A 19148-nucleotide genomic window follows, 5' to 3' on the forward strand; every position below is an offset into this window, starting at 1 on the left:
TGGTGAAACCCTGTCTCTACTAAAAATATAAAAAATTATGGTGGTGGGCACCTGTAGTCCCAGCTACTCGGGAGCCTGAGGCAGGAGAATGGCGTGAACCCAGGGGGCGGAGCTTGCAGTGAGCTGAGATCTGGCCACTGCACTCCAGCCTGGGTGACAGAGCGAGACTCCGTCTCAAAAAAAAGGGTTTAGGGGCCCATTCTCACTACACTGCAGGAACGCTATGCTATGACACCCAAAGCCTTTCCTGGCGCTAGACATTGACCCCACCAGCTCCTGGAGCTCTCCCTTTCCCCAGCCCTTCCCCAGCATGCACGAGCCCTCCCCACCCCTGGGAATTGCAGCGAACCTCCTGGACATCTCCTGGTGCTGACAAATGTAGGTAGGGAGTTCTGAGCTCTAATAAGGATTTCCTGACTAGTGCCCCCCTTTTTACTGGAGGGGCTCCCATTTTTGCTTCCTCCAGACCACTGCATTCCCCCAACCCTTCATCCACCCATCCTTGCTGCAAAAGGGGGCTGAGCAGGTCATCCTTAACCACTCTGTTCATGGGAGCACCTCGAAACCTCTGCTAACAGGTGGTGGCTGCCTCACAGTGCTAGAAAGCCACCCTCCCCAGCCCTGGTGTTGACAGTTCTGGGGTCCTCGCTCTGCCTGTGCAGGGTCCCAGCAGCCAAGGGCCGTGGTCCCATCTTCCTGCACTGAGGAAGATAAACAAATGCCCAGAACAAAGACGAGTCTGCAGCATTATGGTGCTTTGTTTAGAGAGGCACATATTTTTGAAGCTTTAAGCTTTGGGAGACTGTCATTGATAAGGGAGTTTCTCTTCCTAGTGGAGCACAGCCTCAAATAAAATAAACTGCAGCTAAGGGAGAGCCCAATGGGGTCAAATGGAGTTTGCCTTTGATCATAAATGCAGAGTCAGACAGTCCCCGGGGCCTTTGCATTCTCCTGCTTAACCTGGGAGCTGGGCTGTCGCAGGCCTCATTTGTCTCCCTGTGACTGATGTGGCCTTAATGACAGCAGCTCCCAAAGAGCCCCCTGCTGCCTGTATGCACATGTGTGTGTTTTGCCGACAGCTAAAGCAGCCTTGCTTCCTCTCTGATACTGTGTCCTTCTCCTCCCACCCAGTTCCTACTTCCTTACACACAACCTATATTTTCTGTCTCTTGCAGGGTCCGCGGTGGCATATAGATCTCCAGCCTTGGGCAGGCCCTGCTCAGTCCCTGGATGAAGAAGCCTGGAGATTCCTGAGATATATCAGCACCGCCCAGGTTGTGTTTCAGACTCAAACGAGTTAGAGAAGAATGCAAAAGATCCTGATTGCCTCTTTCAAAAGAAGGAGGTGGGGAGGTTCTCAGCAACTCCTGTTGAGGACTTGATGGGGAAGTGTGTTCAGAGGCGTTGTTGCTTAAACTCATCCACTCACTTGGAGGCAGATAAGATGCGTTCCATTTGCTAGGGCATGTTCCTTCCTCCAAGAGTGTCACCAACCTGAAATGTTTAAATGATTCATCCCAAAGTGTTTTAAAGATCCACTTTAGAAAATTGCTTTGGAAAACCATTTGAAATGACAGATTGGTCCCCGTGAGTAGGCAGTCGAGTATGTCACAAAACAAAACCGTCATCTAGAGGTTCAAGCACCATTTTGTATTTGGAGGAACTTGCCTTTCCACTCTTCTGCCGCAGATGCTTGGCAGCCAGGGACGTGCTAGGCAAGAGAGCAGAGGAGGCTTTGCAGGCAGTGTGCTGAGGAGTTAATGAATCCAAAGGCCCTCTATCTCAGAGCACTTTAAATCATTACTGAGCACAGGCCTTTATTAGTGACTTAACACATTGTGGCAGCTCCTGCCCAGGTCCAGGCTGAGCCAGTGCCCCGAGCAGGCAAAGAGACTGTCCATTAAGGAGAGTCTATGGCTCTTGACATGTTAATCAAGAGGTTCCGTTCTCAAGTTGCCTGATCCCAGGGGGAAAGAGAGACAGAAAAGGAAATCAAGGCCCAAGGGAAATTTAGCCCTCAACTGAGAGGTGCTAGCAAATTAGGAGCTCAGACTGCCTGGGAGCTGCAGAGCTGCTCACTCAGGAAGCTGCACAGTGGAGCTGGTGCTGTACGCCGGATCCTGGATTTTTAAAATCTCCCTCAAGCCCACTCTTGACATCCGTGTTCTCCTGCCCAGCCTCTCTGGCAGCAAAGCACTTTTCTTCCATAGGAAAGAATATATTTCTAGATCTTTAGGAGGTTAGTTAGTTTAAGGGTAACAGAAAGTCTCATTTCTCATATAAAGCAATGAGACAAACATAGGAATTTTAGTATTTATCACCCAGACATGGACATAAAAGCTGGTTGAATTAATCATGAGTGATGGGATGTTGAATTCGTCCCTGTGCTTCTCATGATTTTATCTTATTTTGCTGCTGCAAATTAATTTGATGGACTTAGGCAGACTTAATTAAAATACTGAAATTTTAGTTTTGTAGTTTGATTTTACGTGAATGATAAGAATCTGGACCTCTTAACTGTGATTTTCAAAAGCCCTTAAAGGCTCCAGAAGAAAATAAGAGGTGTTAATTTTATGAATTGAATTTGAGAACTATGGACTTCACTCACCAAAATAAATTTACATAACACAAGCTACCAAATTCCATTCTATATGTATTTCATGTTAATGTTCCATAACTTATAAAAGGCCTGTTTGCTTAGAAGAAGCTATTGAGGCATGAAATGGTCATTTTTAGATCCCTCTTGGATTTTTCCCAGAAACTACGGACTGAGAGGAGAAAAAATCTTTTTTTTTTCTTTCTTTTTCTTTCTTTTTTTTTTTTTTTTTTAAAGACAGAGTCTTCCTCTGTCGCCCAGGCTGGAGTTCAGTGGCACAGTCTCAGCTCACTGCAACCTCTGCCTCCCAGGTTCAAGTGATTCTCCTGCCTCAGCCTCCCAAGTAGCTGGGATTACAGGAACCTGTCACCACGCCTGACTAATTTTTGTATTTTTAGTAGAGACAGAATTTCGCCATGTTGGCCAGGCTGGTTTTGAACTCCTGACCTCAGGAGATCCACCCACCCCAGCCTCCCAAGGTGCTGTGATTACAGATGTGAGCCACTGTGCGTGGACACACTTTTTTTTTTTAAAGGCATCCTTCATAGTCTGATCTTATAAACCTGGGTACTTTACTTTGCTTCTCTGGCTCTCCTTGTTCTGATCCTGAAATGGAAGAGATTGTATCAAAATTATTTCTAAGGTCCCTCCCAGTTCTGTGAGCTTGTACTGTGCACAGAGTAGTATAGAATGGTTATTAACCAGGTATTTTTGAGTGCCTACAAGGTGCCAGGAATTGTTCTGGGCCCTGAGGTTATAGTCTCTGCCCTTAAGGATCTAACCAACTCGTTGTGAAGGTGGATAACTGGATGTATAATTATTATTCAGCTTGATGAGCAATAATAGAGAATTTGTTGTTGAAGCTCACCAGAAGGATTTTTGTCCTCCAGAAGAATGATGTAAAGTTCCCGACCTCACAATGGTTTTTAATGGGGGGCCATTTTAGCCAGATGAGGTTCTGTGCTTTGATGTACTTCCGGGTTACTAGAAGACCAGAGATGGGAGTCACCAGAGATGACACTAAATGGTTCTTAATCAGAATCCTTTACTAACCAATGCTCCCTATCCCTCTGTATGTAATGCAAAGCTTTATGGTTGCTTTTGTGGCTTATGCCTCATTTAGAACGCATCTTGACAATGAAAGCCTACAAAACTAGCAGAATATTACAGTCACTGTTACCTAAAAACTTCAGTTAGCAGAAGTGAGTCATCATGGGCAAGGAAAAAAAAAAAGCTCTGAAGGTACTAATGTGAATTCCACCCCCATCCTCTTATGCTGCTTTTTTAACATTAAGAAATATGCTTCCCTCAAATCTGTGCTCAAGCTTGTACAGCAAGGCCGGCATTTGGTATGTGCATCGTTGATGTATCCATTCCTCAATCCAGAGGGTATTTGTTGAACACCTGCTTTATGGCTGGCACTGTGCTGGGCCTTGGGATATTAAGCCACAATCAAACACCCCCCAACACTGGTAAATAGTTAGGGTGCAAGAGAGTTGTGTGTTCTCTAACAGGGGGCAGACAGATGAGTGGGGAAAGCTTCCTAGGCCGGGGGAGCCCGGGAGCAGAGGCATAGGGCTTAGGACAGCATGGCATGAGACAGCAATAGGCGTGGCACCTCTAGACTTGTGCATTGTGGTCCTGGAGGCATGGTTGGGGCCATGCATTTTTAAATGAAATTCCGGAGGATATGGTGTTTGCGTAGAGTATGCAGAACATCAAGCTCAGTTTAATTAGGTACTATTTGTTTTTGTTTTTGTTTTCAATATGAAAGACCGTGATACATGGCAGAGTTCTGCAGTCCACGGTACACTGTCTGCTGCTAACAAGAAATAGTTAAATCATAAATACAGTGCTCTGTTCTAAGGGAAGTCTCCAGATTCAGCTTTTCATGGCATCCCCCAAACCATATGCCTCCAGGAAGCATGCCTTGCAGTATAAAATTAATCTAAGCAACAGTGGCTGTTTTTAAAAAGAAAAAATAAAATATGGTTTAAAGCCTGTTTTCCTGTCTATCGTCTATCTATCTATCTACCTACCTACCTACCTACCTTTCTATCCACCTATCCATCTATCCATCCATCTCTACCTCTTTACCTAGTTGTCTGCCCATCTATCAATTTGTAAGAATAACCTAAGAATAAGAACCCATGCTCTGGATATTCAGAATATAACTTTACAACAATACAATAGTATCTGTTGTATTTACTGCTACACACACACACACACACACACACACACACACACACACCCCGAGATGAAAACAATAAGCACAAAATTCTGCCCGTGAGCCTTTCAAAAATAATGGTACTATATAACCACACAGCATGGAGTTGATCGTTCTGTAAACATGCAGAAGATCATCGAAGTGATTCTCAAGTTCCAAAATTTTAAGGGTTTCCTTTGCCAGATTCTACTTATGGGTTGGCAGAAATACCAGTCAAGCTTTTGGGATACAAAATGAAATGAAAATAAATTAGATCCCTTTAAGTTAAATAATTAAAAAACATTTCACAAAATATTTTTTCCTAGAGTCTGTTTTCCTTTGTCTAGGCCTAATTTGCTTTATTTGGCTAAAATTACAAGGGGAATCAGAGAGACAGAGAACATAATTAGTTGAGCTGGAAGTTAGCTAGAAGTTACTGCCCTCACTTATTTTGCTTACAAGAGAGTTTATTGAAGCCCTGGCCATAAATCCTAACTAGAAAGGGTGAAAAATCAATACTTAATTAATTTTTAGGAGCAGAAGTTTATGGAGGATTTTCAGTTGTTTACAAAAGCTAATGTCTGTTAATGAGATGGTTAATAAATGGTTAAAATTGAATAATTCTTGTGTTTTATTTCTTTTCTTTCTTTCTTTCTTTTTTTTTTTTTTTTTTTTTTTTGAGGTGGAGTCTTGCTCTGTTGCCTAGGCTGAAGTGCACTGGCACAATCTCAGCTCACTGCAACCTCTGCCTCCCGGTTCAAGCAATTCTGCTGCCTCAGCCTCCCGAGTAGCTGGGATTACAGGTGCACACCAGTATGTCTGGTTAACTTTTGTATTTTTTTTAGTAAAGATAGGGTTTCACCATGCTGGCCAGGCTGGTCTCAAACTCCTGACCTTGTGATCCATCCGCCTCAGCCTCCCAAAGTACTGGGAATACAGGTGTGAGCCACCGCTCCTGGCCCTTGTGTTTTATTTCTGAGCTAAGAAAGGAAGAGGGGATGTTATCAGGGGGAGTGAATGAAAAAGAATGTCTCGTCAATGGAGATATATCTGTCCAAGATGAAATCTGTAGAAGAAGAAGAAATGCTTAAAGTAGACAAAGTGTCATCTTTAATAAAATAAAACCCTAGTTCCCGACTTTAGCAAAGGAGGAGCAGCTGGATCTGAAAGCTCTGACTCTGGATCTTCCATGCCTACCTGACTTTTGGAGGCCTCTGGCTAACTGTCAGTGCCAACCCCTTCAGTCCGTTGTTAGGGGTGGGGGTCAGAGGGGCTGCTGTTTTCAGTTTAAAGTTCTGGCCCAAGTGTAGCCTCTTTGAATTTGTTAAGGCAGAGATGCGACTGGCTGGAAACTTTCACTGGGGCTTTACAAAAGGCCTCCAGTAAACTCAAAAGGTCATCTACATAAAAATCTCCCAGGGGGAGCTTATTAAAATGCATGTTCTCAGGTATCAACCTCAAAGATTGTGAGTTTGTAGATCTGGAGGGAGGCACAGGAATCTGCATTTTAAGTACCTCCCCGGTGATTCTGATGTAGGCGGACCGCACATTGAGAAACACTGTGGGAAAGGTCAGAGCTAGGTTTGGATGGCATTAGGAGGGAACGAGAAGCAAGGACCTACAAACATCACATTTTCATCTGTCATTATGGAGACATGTACACAAAGAACAATAGCAAATGGGGATCATCATGCCACTCTAATAAAAATATCCCAGGAGACTTCCCTCAAGCAGATGGCTCAGGCTTATAAGGTCCAGGCATGCTTTGGGGGCACACACAGCTGCCCTGGACTAACTAGTTTCCCACTGGAGGTGGGGCTCAGGAAGGCACCCATGTTTAAGGCACAGTAATCTGCCCACTAGCAGAACAGGGTCCAATGAACACACTGAGTTCTGACTAACTAGATTAGCAACTTCTCTTCCCTTAGGTGAGTGGGTGGGGAATAGAAGGTGGGCAGGCAGAGACATAATTTCCATTTATCTGTGGGAGAATAGTAGGAGATGAATTATCAAATTAACATGTTGACGCACCCAGTTAATAAATGTATTCTGTAGCTGTTGCTTGAGAAAAGATTCAATTCCATTTTCTCCAATTATTTTGTCCTTTAAACAGTTGTTGAAGATTGAGAAGTAGAAAAATACTGGATTCAGGGAAAAGATATATAGGGGTTTCACTTTTTCAGCTTTCCTCTGAAATGTCCAAATCCTAGCAGAAGACACATTCACTGATAAATGGTGCAGGATGATTTTGCCAGGCTGGCCAGAGGGGATAGCAAGAGTAATTCAGATGCCGTGTTAGTTGAATAGGCTCCACCTAATATGCTCTTCTTAGATTAAAATTTTGGAAAATCAGTTAAAGGATTGGCCAAATCTAGAATATCTTTTTTCTTTTTTCTTTTTTTTTTTTTTAAGACAGGATCTGGTCTCGCTCTGTTGCCCAGGCTGGAGTGCAGAGGCACAATCATGGCTCACTGCAGCCTCAACCTCCCAGGCTCAATTAATCAACTCCTGTGAATAGCTGGGACTACAGGCGCATGCCACCATGCTCGGTTAATATTTGTATTTTTTGTGGAGATGAAGTTTTGTCATGTTTCCCAGACTGGTCTTGAGCTCCTGGGTTCAAGCGATCCTCCTGCCTCGGCCTCCCAAACTGTTGGGATTATAGGCATGAGCCACTGTTCCTGGCCCTAGAATATCTTCTTAGGAAGAAAATTGCTTGCTGTTAATGTTTTCCAATGGATGAAAGCAACGAATCTCAAAACATTCTTTGCATCTGGAGCGGTCTCTGGTCTATGCTGTGACAGCAAAAGCTACTGCATTCATGAAGCATCATGATGACTATGAGAGTTTTAAGGGATTGGGGGAAAATACTGTTGCTCAGTAAGGTAAATATCTTGGCCACAGAACTTGTTTTCCTTATTTTCTTTGGTTTCAGCAGCCTCAGCTGTGCGAAATGTACTAGCCTCAAACACAAGTCAGAATCCCTTATGAAGTATATTTGCTTTGTGTGCAGTTGAAGTTAGAGACTTGCTTCTGCTTGACTTACACACACGTTCCCTTTGGTTTTCTTATCTAATTTTGATGGATGAGTTAAGAAAAGTGCTTCTGTTAGCTCCGGAAGAGCCTCCTGCCTGGGGCTGTTGCCCTTCTCCCCCAGGAGGAAGTGCATTCGAGCAGTGTATCACAAAGAACACTGCCTTATCAGCAGGGACTGCCTGTTAACTTCACTTGACCCATGGTCAGCTGTTTACCTTGGATAACACCTGCCACCTTTCTGGACCTTAGTGGCCCCACCTTATCTGCCTGAAATAAGGGATAACTAATCTTGGGAGTATGCGTCTGAGATCTATGCCCATGATTGTGCCTCACATCTTATAGTAGGCCCTCTGTGGGTAACGAAGACGTGTGTGCATGGTGAGCACTGTTCTCTGTGTCTGGTTGCATGGTGAGCACTGTTCTCTGTATCTGGAATGCCCTTCTTGGTCCAAGTCTCCCGGTTCATCCTCCAGGACTAGCACCCCTCTACAAAGCCTTCCTGACACCACCGCTCCTCCCACATTTTGCTCTTGATTTGTTCTGCCCTGCACACCCTGTGCACATGGCTACAGCAGCTCTTAAATTCTTGCCAAACCTGCATATATTCTCCATGAGATTACTTATTATCTGGTCATTGAAATTCCTCCAAACACTTTATAGCAGTCTTGTGGTTCCCTGGGGAGGGGAGTAGTTAGCATTGGAGGAGGATATAACTTTCCTATTATGGTTTTCAGGGATGGGGAAGCAATAAGTCCCTACCTGCTATTTATCATCCAACATTTCAAATTATTCACATTGATTTCCAATCTTTACAGATTGCATGCAATCACATGAATACAGACAGCCTGGCTACTGACTCTAGTCCTACACACAAGCCCTGGTCAGTGTGTCTTGACGACAGGTTCAATTTAGCTCATCAAATCCGCAACAAGCAGTGCCGCCTCTACTCCTTAGGGTGAGTACGTTTTTTACAGCAGAAGAAAACACAAACACTGCCTCAGGCAGCTCAGACCTTTTCAGCAACACAAAGTTGGAAAATGGTTGCAGTGTATAACAGGTGCCATGCTTTGCTTCCTGTCATTATTTCAGACAGATCTGTCTGTTGTGTAACTGAAGGCATGTACAGATCACTGAGATCTCCTTGGTCAGAGGCACTTTCCCTCCCATTCTGCTGGTAACAAGTTGGAAGCCCCCATTCTCAGCATGTGGATGATCCTCTGGGTGAAACCAGTGATTTCCAGCTAGACTAAGAGGATCCTTAGTATAAGGAGAGAAGAATATTACTGTGTGCCGAAAAAAAAAAAAAAAAAAAGAGAGTATGTTAGATTTTTTTTTTTTCCTTGAAAGGGGATCTCACTCCGTCACCCAGGCTGGAGTGCAGTGGCAAAATCACGGCTCACTGCAACCCCTGCCTCCAAGGCTCAAGTCATCCTCCCACTGTAGTCTCCCAAGTAGCTGGGACCACAGGCACACACCCACCACACCTGGCTAATTTTTTGTATTTTTGGTAGAGACAGGGTTTTGCCATGCTGCCCAGGTTGGTCTTGAACTCCTGAGCTCAAGCGATCCACCTGCCTCGGCCTCCCAAAGTGCTGGGATTACAGGTGTGAGCTGCTGCACCTGGCCATATGTTAGAAATTTTATGCACAGTTATGATGTATAAACCAATACCAATAATGGCTATTGTTAGATTTGTATGTTTTATACCAATGATAAATCTGTATCTAGTTATATTTTTAAAAGGAACAAAAGGGAACTCTTATAAAAAACTATGTCATTTTGTCAAAACTGAGAAAAATTTATATCCAGTTATTCAGGTTGAAAATGACCTAGATGTACAAATGGATTAAGTGAGCTTTTTTGTAAAAGGATGGCTACAAAGTAATGGGACTATTTCACCAAATATACCAGTACTTACATAAAAACAGTTCCGAACTTACAAATGATATATGGCTCAAGAAAAAGAAGACAGGAGGAAATTATTTTTGTCGGGAACATTCTGTTCCATAGACTCTTTGTAAGGGCAATGTAGATTCTTAGGCTAGACCACTGAAGTCTTTAAGTCTTTTATAAACAGCACTGGGGACCCTAATGTGACATTGATTGTCTCCATGTCACATGCTTCCTCCTCACCTGTAGGTTTCATCACTTCTAGAGTCTACATTCAGGCCCAGGTACGACAACCACGAGCTAGAATCCTGGGTGGTCAGGGTTAGGGGCAGACATCTGGGCGATGTGGAGACCTACCCAAAGATTCCAATGTAGAGAGAATCATCATCACTGTCAAACTATAACAAACAAGAATTACCAGTCATTGTGGATTTTATTCTTTAAAAAACAAAATAAGAGTTTAAAGACAGGGAAACATTCTCATATGGGTTAAATGAAGAGCAATGGTGTATATCGGTGGAGCTTGGCACATACTAGGCACACAATACGTACTTGCCATGTAGAAGATCGCTGGAGAGGAGAGACTAGAAAGGAAAGCTGGTTATGCTGTGATGGAAGTGTGGAGGCTGTGGATTGGAAGATGAGATACTCAGCCAGTTGATGAGCAGAGCTCTCTTTCTGGAAGCCCACCAGCCCACCTTCAAGATTGGAGGGAGGATGGGAAGTTGTGACAGCAGAATTTATTTTATGTCACATTAAAAATGTCTGAAAGTGGGTCATAAAAAGTGGCATAGTACCACATGCAAGTTGCTCCTGTTTTCTTGCTCCAAATTGCCTCTGTATTTTACTTAATATTTTACGCCCCGGGATAATTTCATTTAAAGGGATAACTGAGTAAAATAAAACTTAGAAAGGAGTTTTTGGGGAAAGTTTCTAAATTCCTTTTTGCTTTCCTTATACTTCAGAGCTGTTGGATAAGATAGCTCTGCAGGAAGAGTTCAGATTATTACATGTAAAAAGGTAGTTTCCTATTTTAAAATATTTTTATTGACACACAATATTTGTACAAATTAATGGGGTACATGTGATATTTTGTTACAGGCATAGCATGCGTAGTAATCAAGTCAGGGCCTTTAGAGTATCCATCACCTCGAGCATTGATCATGTCTATGTTTTGGGAGCATTTCCAGTCCTCTCTTCTAGCTATTTTGAAATATAAAATGTATGGTTGTTAACTGTAGTCACCCTACTCTGCTTTCAAATATTGGAACTTATTCCTTCTGAGGGAGGAAAATAGGCTCTGGAGGCAGGGAACATAAGGCCAATTCACACTTCAGCTATGACAGGGCATTTCCTCTCCGTAGGGCATATGCCTAGTAAATGACTTTGTAACTTTACTTCGTCCTCTTCATTTACATAGGGTGTACACAAGTAACCAATGTAAACCTCTAGAGGGTATTTAAACCCTCAAAAATTCTGCAGCAGGGCCCTTGAACCCCTATACTCCGGCCTGTTCCCACACTGTGGAGTGTACTTTCATTTTCAATAAATCTCTGCTTTTGTTGCTTCATTCTTTCCTTGCTTTGTTTGTGCATTTTGTCCAATTCTTTGTTAAAGGTGCCAAGAACCTGGACGCCCCTGCACTGGTAACACTTTTATCTAACTGTATGTTTGTACCCGTTAAACAACCTCTCTTCACTTCCCCTCAGACACCCTTCCCAGCCTCTGATAACCATCATTCTACTCTCTCTACCTCCATGAGGTCAACTTTTTAGCTCCAGCATATGAGTGAGAAGATGCAATATTTGTCTTTCTGCGTCTGACTTGTTTCATTTAACATGCTGACCTCCAGTTCCAAACATGTTGCTGCAAATGACAGGATTTTATTCTTTTTTTTAATGGCCAAATAGTATTCCATTGTGTATACACGCCACATTTTCTTTATCTATTTATCACTAATGGACACTTAGCTTGACTCCATATCTTTGTTATTGTGAATAGTGCTGCAATAAACATGGGGGTGCAGGCATCCCTTTGATATACTGCTTTCCCTTCCTTTGGATATATACCCAGAAGTAAGATTGCTGGATTGTATGGTAGTCCTATTTTCAGTCTTTTGAAAAATCTCCATACTGTCTTCCATAATGGCTATACTGATTTACATCCCCATAATCAGTGTGTAAAAGTTCCCTTTTCTCCAAATTCCTTGCCAGCATCTGTTATTTTTTGTCTTTTTAATAATAGCCATTCTAACTGCGATAAGATAATATCTCATTTTGGTTTTGATGTACATTTTCCTGATGATTAGTGAGGCTGAGCAGTTTTTCACATATTTATTCAAAAGAAAAATAGACAAATGGGACTGTATGAAACCAAAAAGCTTCTGCACAGCAAAAGAAACTATCAACAGAGTGAAGAGACAACCTGTTCAATGGGAGAAAATATTTGCAAACTATTTATCCATCAAGTGACTAATATCCAGAATATACAAGGAACTCAAACAACTCAATTGCAAAACAAACAAACAAAAAAATTCTATGAAAAAGTGGGCAAAGGACATGAACAGACATCTCTCAAAAGAAGTTTCTTATTTTCATTTAAATATTTACCATTGAAAATTAACTTTGGGGCCGGGCGCAGTGGCTCATGCCTGTAATCCCAGCAGTTTTTGAGGCTGAGGCAGGTAGATCACTGGAGGTCAGGAGTTCGAGACCAGCCTGGCCAACATGGTGAAACCCCGTTTCTACTAAAAATACAAAAATTAGCCTGGTATGGTGGTGCACGTCTCTTGTCCCAGCTACTCAGGATGTTGAGGCTGGAGAATCACTTGAACCCAGGAGGCAGAGGTTGCAGTGAGCCGAGATTGTGCCCTACTGCACTCCAGCCTGGGTGACAGAGCAAGACTCCGTCTAAAAAAAAAAAAAAGAAAAAAGAAAAGAAAATCAACTGTGTAAAGAGCATCTGAATTCCACTGGGAAAAGAAATGAATAGATAACAATGGCCAATATTTTCCTAAAAACATGAAAGCACTTACTTAATTGAAAACTGAAACTAAAGAAAATATTTCTGATGCCTAAAAAAAGATGCTTTGGGTTGTGAGTAATTATGTTGATTGCACTTACTAAGGCTCCAGGACGCAGACAAGTATGCCCCTGTTCAGGTTGAATTGCTTGCCTGGGGCACAAGTAGATAACTGGCTGACAATACCTCAACTGATACTGAGGGAAGAGTGAGACCCAGACCAGAATTGGTGGTCCTGAAATTAGGAGTAAGAACAGGGAAGGTGACCCCGGGTTCCCAGCACCAGGGAGTGTCAGAACAGTTTTGAGCTAGGTAGGGAGGGCAGGTGGTAAGTGAATTGTGTGGCCCTCTATATAGGCAGGACGTGCTCCTAGTCCCAGGGCCGCAGCAGCAACAAGACCGTGCCACTGCTATAGCCAGTAATTCCCAGGCAAACCGAAGACAATGGATGCAGCTGCAGCTGGGAGTAACTTCCTGGCAGGAGGGCAAGGAGGGCTCCAAGGACACAGGGAGTCAGAAGACAGAGGCTGATGGCCCCACCTTCTAATCTGTCTCATCTCCTTTCCTCCACCCCAAAGAACTGAAGCAGATATCACCTCCATCTTCTCTTTGATGGCTGAAGTTTATTTACTAGGAGTCAAAGCTTTTTATTCCACAGTTAGTGGAAAAGGCATTTGTCTGTGAGCGTGCACTCTATGTCATGTTCAGTTGAAAATGAAAATTAGATCCTTTTCAGTTTTGAAATGAGGTAGACTAGACCAATTAAGATAGGGGAAGACACTGAAAAGAGAGGTACATATTATGGAGAAAGGGATAGAGAAGAGAAAAAAGGAGAGCCTGTGGGTTTGGATGACAATATCATCTACATAATGACTTTAGACAGGGCCTGGCCTGCAAGTCTTCTTGTGTCTGGAGTGGGGAAGGGTGATGGTGGGGCAGTGGAGGGGAGGGTGGGGATGAGAGTGGTAGATAAAGTGAAAGGGGAAAATCACCTTTTCTCCTTTTTATGTCAAAGATTGTATTTTAGGTGTAGGCATGGGCATGAGAGGAAAGATTTGAAAAGGGCTAATACATAGATACATATTTTTTGTCTCTTTTAGTTCTGTTGTAGGTTGTGCTTTTTAGTTTCAAGACATAAATTCTCTCAGTCTAAGATAGTAGATGATTTCATAAGTGACACATAGTTAGATAGCAAGAGCCCATATTTTATACAGGAAATCTGGGACCTTTGGTTACCATGAGCATTTCCAGAAGAATGAAAGAGCCAAATATTTTCATCTTATAATAGTTTAACACAGCAAGAAGAGTGTTCGTCTAGTGTATGTGAAAACCATGGACCTCAAGCTTCCTTTTTGGGCATTTTTCCCCCTATTACCCTTTCCATGAAAATTTAAAACCATAGATATACTGTACATCTATTTATGTAATATGTACATATCTGTGCTTTATAAATAAAAAGAGGAAGGGTTTGTTTTTGTTCTGCCCCTAAGAATACATTTTACCCTTTGGGAGTGATTTCGTCTGATAAGGTTTGTCTGTGTCCCCACCCAAATCTCATCTTGTAGCTCCCATAATTCCCACAGGTTGTGGGAGGGACCTGGTGGGAGATAATTGAATCATGGGGACAGGTCTTTCCCATGCTGTTCTCATGACAGTGAATAAGATATCTGATGGTTTTAAATACAGGAGTTTCCCTGCACAACCTTTTTTTGCCTGCTGCCATCCATATAAGACATGACTTGCTCCTCCTTGCCTTCTGCCACGATTCTGAGGCCTCCTCAGACACGTGCAACTGTGATACGATTAAACCTCTTTCTTTTGCAAATTGTCCAGTCTTGGGTATGTCTTTATCAGCAGTGTGAAAATGAACTAATACATCGTCCCTTTTGAGGATATGTTTTAGATAAAATGTGGCATTTCGTGTAAGGTTATTTAGTAAAAATAAACAATTATAAAGTGTTTTTACCCAGTACTGTGTCATTTATGCTTTAGGAAGCCTATTTCTCCCCCTCTGATAGTTGGCAGCTTGAAGATCTAGATAGATATTTGGCCAGATTCTGTGGTTCCTGCTAGGATGAAGAATGGAGGACTGAAACTCCTAGGGAAAACATTAATTATCTTACCTCTTTTAACCCTCTGCCTTCAACGGGAAGGTTAAAAACTTTCCCTGTCTTTGCTCTGAGTTCATTTTATTTGTTCTTTTTACCTTTTAAAAAATGCTTGTTAAAATATATTTCACATGCCATACAATTCATCCATTTAAAATATACAATTCCATGGCTCTTTTAGTCACTATAGTCAATTTTAGAACATTTTCATTACCCCGAAAAGGAAGCCTCTGTACCCAGTAGCAGTCACTCTCAACTTCCCTCCAACCCTCTTCTCTCCATCCCCAGTCCCCCATCCTTAGGCAATCACTATTCTACTTTCTGTTTGTGTAGATTCACCCATTCTGGACATTTCACATAAATAAAAGTGTATAATATGTGACGTTTTGTGACTGGTTTCTTTCACTTAGCATAATATTTTCAAGGTTCAGCCACATTGCAGCATGTATCAGTACTTCATCCCTTTTTATGGCTGAGTAATATTCCATTGTATGAATTTTGGTATGGTTATATCACATTTTATTTATTCATTCATCAGTTGATAGACATTTGGGTTGTTTCCACTTTTTGGTGTTTATGAATAATGTTGCTATGAACATTCCTGTACAAGTTTTTATGTGGACATATGTTTTCATTTCTCTTGGCTATATACCATTTTGCATTCCCGCCAGTAATCTATGAGGTTTCCTATTTCTCCCTATCCTTCCCTGCACTTACTATTATTGATCATTCTGATTGTAGCCATCCTAGCGGATATGAAGTGGTATCTCACTGTGGTTTTCATTTGTATTTGTAATGATCTTCAGCATCTCTTCATGTGCTTATGTTCTGAGTTTTTTGTTCCTGGAGAACATCAAAGGCCATTCACTTTAATACTTTCAGGACTATTTTTAAAAGAATAATCAAGGGCCTGAAACAGTGCCACAACCCACCCCTTCTGCCCTTCAGCAGCGTTAAACGGCATGGGACTACAGTACCACTTGCAGCTTGTCCAAAGAACACCTTTATACAATTTGGGAAAGGGCACCCCTCCCTCAATAACTTTTACTGCTAGAAAATCATTTTGATGGTGATTATGAAGGGAATGACATCTCCCAGAGTTGTCCAGTGCACAGTCCACACCACTGCCTGCAGGGATCCTAGTTGTTTTTCTCTAAGACATTAGAGAAAGAGGATCAAGATGGTTCCAATATTATTCTATTACCTTTGAAAATTTAGCCCTATAAATCTCCCCCTTCCTATTTCTTCAACAGCTCTCAGATTTAATGGTCCTTCTATGTTGAAAAGTTTGTAGTTATTTCTAACCCCAGCATTAATATATGCAAAACAATATTGTCAGGATGAATTACATAATTTTGTTTCTTCCCCACAGAGGGGGAGAGGTTGCAGTCTTAATTGAAAGATATATAGCTTTGAATATACATATTAACTGTTTAATTATTTCAGAAATGGGTTGTAGCAGGAACTACTCATTGTCCCTCAATATTTATTCTCCCCTTCTTTTTTTGTAACAGAACTCCTAATATTAGCAGGACACATGGCCACCTTTCTGATGGCTGTATTTCCTAGCCTTCCATGTAGTTGTAAATGGCCACATGAATAGCTTTAAGCAGTGAGCTACGAATGGAAGTGGTGTGTGCAACTTCTAGGCCACGTCCCCAAGAAGACAGGATGAGACTATCACTTCCCCTTTTACCTTTCCTCATGGCCAAGGTACAAAAAATGGAATAGTTGTCTTAGACCTTGAGATGGAAGCCATATGATCTATACTTCTTGCCTCATTAAATAAACATTAAATAAAATATTTCTGTCAAGCAAAATTTTCTATTTGTATTCTCCTTCTAGTTAAATAACAACAGAACATGATTTCCTTATAGACTAAATATGTTTTCGCTGTAAATAATGGTTGTCTTTTTATTATAATTATTTGTTCAAAAATCTTTCTTCATTACTACTTTGTGAACTTCTTCAGATCAAGGACCATGTTTAATTTATCCATTTGTCCCTGGTGTCCAGTGTAGTGCCTTGCACATGTAAAATGCTCTGTAAATATTTGTTTATGAACATGAATAAGTCAGTGAAATATAGCTCACCACAGGCAATATTTGGATATTGAATATTGTACTGTGTGTTCTGGGAATTCCAGACCCTGCCTCATAGTTTTATTTCACTTAGGGCAGCATTTTGTAGGTCTGTCTGTCATCATTCATCTATTCAGCACTGAGGATTTAGAAATGAGCAAGATTGACATAGCCCTTTTCCTCATGGAGCTTTACTGTCTGGTAACGGACAGTTCCCTAGACCTGTGATCACAAATATTCCTTCCATGATCCTGTGTCCTGTGCTCATCAGCAACCAGGTGGCGTATAGAGAGCACGTGCTCTGGATCTACCTGGATTGGATTTGACTCCTGGTTTACCGCTTTGGGCCATGTTTTGTAACACCTGTGCATATTACATTTGCTCCTCCTCTTGCTTTTTACATGACCACAAACTTGACCAATTTCAACTACACTTGAAGAAGTACCATTTCAAATAAATGAAAGTAAGAACTTTATATATCATTTAAAAGAATATACTTTATTACATTCCAATGTGATACATGTTTATATATTGAGATTATAGTAAAAGTATAACGTAAATTAATCCAAAAATTACAAATTACAAATAGTTTTATGTTATCTAATGTATTATATAAAAGTCTCCCACTATTTAATGACTAACTTATATGTGTATGTGTGTGCTTATGATATTTATAATAGAGAAACACTTGTATATATGTGGAAAATTTCGGAAAAGATATATAAAAAACTGCTAAACATGATAATCTCTGGAAATTAATGGCTAAAATTTCTAGTGGTAAAAAACTCTTTTCATCTTTTTTAGTTTTATTTTATTTAAATAATATTTATTTATTTATTTATACTTTAAGTTCTGGGACACATGTGCAGAACGTGCAGGTTTGTTACATAGCTATACATGTGCCATGGTGGTTTGCTGCACCCATCAAACCGTCATCTACATTAGGTATTTCTCCTAATGCTATCCCTCCCCTTACCCCCACCCCCCGACAGGCCCCGGTGTGTGATGTTTCCCTCCCTATGCCCATATGTTCTCATTGTTCACCTCCCACTTACGAGTGGGAACATGTGGTGTTCGGTTTTCTTTTCCTGTGTTAGTTTGCTGAGAATGGTGGTTTCCAACTTCATCCATGTCCCTGCAAAGGAAATGAACTCACCCTTTTTTATGGCTGTATAGTATTCCATATTGGATATGTGCCACATTTTCTTTATCCAGTCTAACATTGTGGGCATTTGGGTTGGTTCCAAGTCTTTGCTATTGTGAATAGTGCTGCGATAAACATACGTGAGCATGTGTCTTTATAGTAGAATGACTTATAATCCTTTGGGTATCTACCCAGTAATGGGATGGCTGGGTCAAATGGTATTTATGGTTCTAGATCCTTGAGGAATCATCACACTGTCTTCCACAATGGTTGAACTAATGTACACTCCCACCAACAGTGTAAAAGCATTCCTGTTTCTCCACATCCCCTCCAGCATCTGTTGTTTCCTGACTTTTAAATGATTGCCATTCTAACTGGCATGAGATGGTATCTCACTGGGGTTTTGATGTACATTTCTCTAATTAACATGATGATGAGATTTTTTTCATGTTTTTTGGCCACATAAATGTCTTCTTTTGAAAAGTCTCTGTTCATATCCTTTGCCCAATATTTGATGGAGTTGTTTGTTTTTTTCTTGTAAATTTGTTTAAGTTCCTTGTAGATTCTGGATATTAGCCCTTTGTCAGATGGATAGATTGCAAAATTTTTTTCCCATTCTGTAGGTTGCCTGTTCACTCTGATGATACTTACTTTTGCTGTGCAGAAGCTCTTTAATTTAATTTGATCCCACTTGTCAATTTTGGCTTTTGTTGCCATTGCTTTTGGTGTTTTAGTCATGAAGTCTTTGCCCATGCCTATGTCCTGAATGGTATTACCTAGGTTTTCTTCTAGGGTTTTTATGGTTTTAGGTCTTACATTTAAATCTTTAATCCATTGAATTAATTTTAATTAATGCTTCCTTTAGGAGCTTGAGTTAATTTTAATTAATGCTTCCTTTAGGAGCTCTTGTAAGGCAGGCCTGGTGGAGACAAAATACCTCAGCATTTCCTTGCCTGTAAAGGATTTTATTTCCCCTTCACTTATGAAGCTTACTTTGGCTGGACATGAAATTCTGGGTTAAAATTATTTTCTTTAAAAATGTTGAATATTGACCCCCACTCTCTTC

At 41.3% G+C, this 19148-nt stretch overlaps 1 protein-coding gene across 3 annotated transcripts in view; it reads left to right on the plus strand.

The window, feature by feature from the left end:
* The window catches only part of METTL24 (methyltransferase like 24), a 112672-nt gene that overhangs the window by 33980 nt on the left and 59544 nt on the right, over positions 1 to 19148 (plus strand). The window contains exons 2-3 of one of the 3 annotated variants that reach the window (XM_003898312.5): positions 1176 to 1274; positions 8654 to 8793. In XM_003898312.5, the coding sequence (XP_003898361.1) occupies positions 1176 to 1274; positions 8654 to 8793 (239 nt within the window). Of the gene's footprint in view, positions 1 to 1164; positions 1346 to 7399; positions 7688 to 8653; positions 8794 to 19148 lie in introns of those variants that run through there. The other 2 variants (XM_031667506.1, XM_031667505.1) reach the window with 2 other exon arrangements.

The sequence above is a fragment of the Papio anubis genome, chromosome 6 (genome assembly GCF_008728515.1).
Source record: "Papio anubis isolate 15944 chromosome 6, Panubis1.0, whole genome shotgun sequence".
NCBI lineage: Eukaryota > Metazoa > Chordata > Mammalia > Primates > Cercopithecidae > Papio > Papio anubis.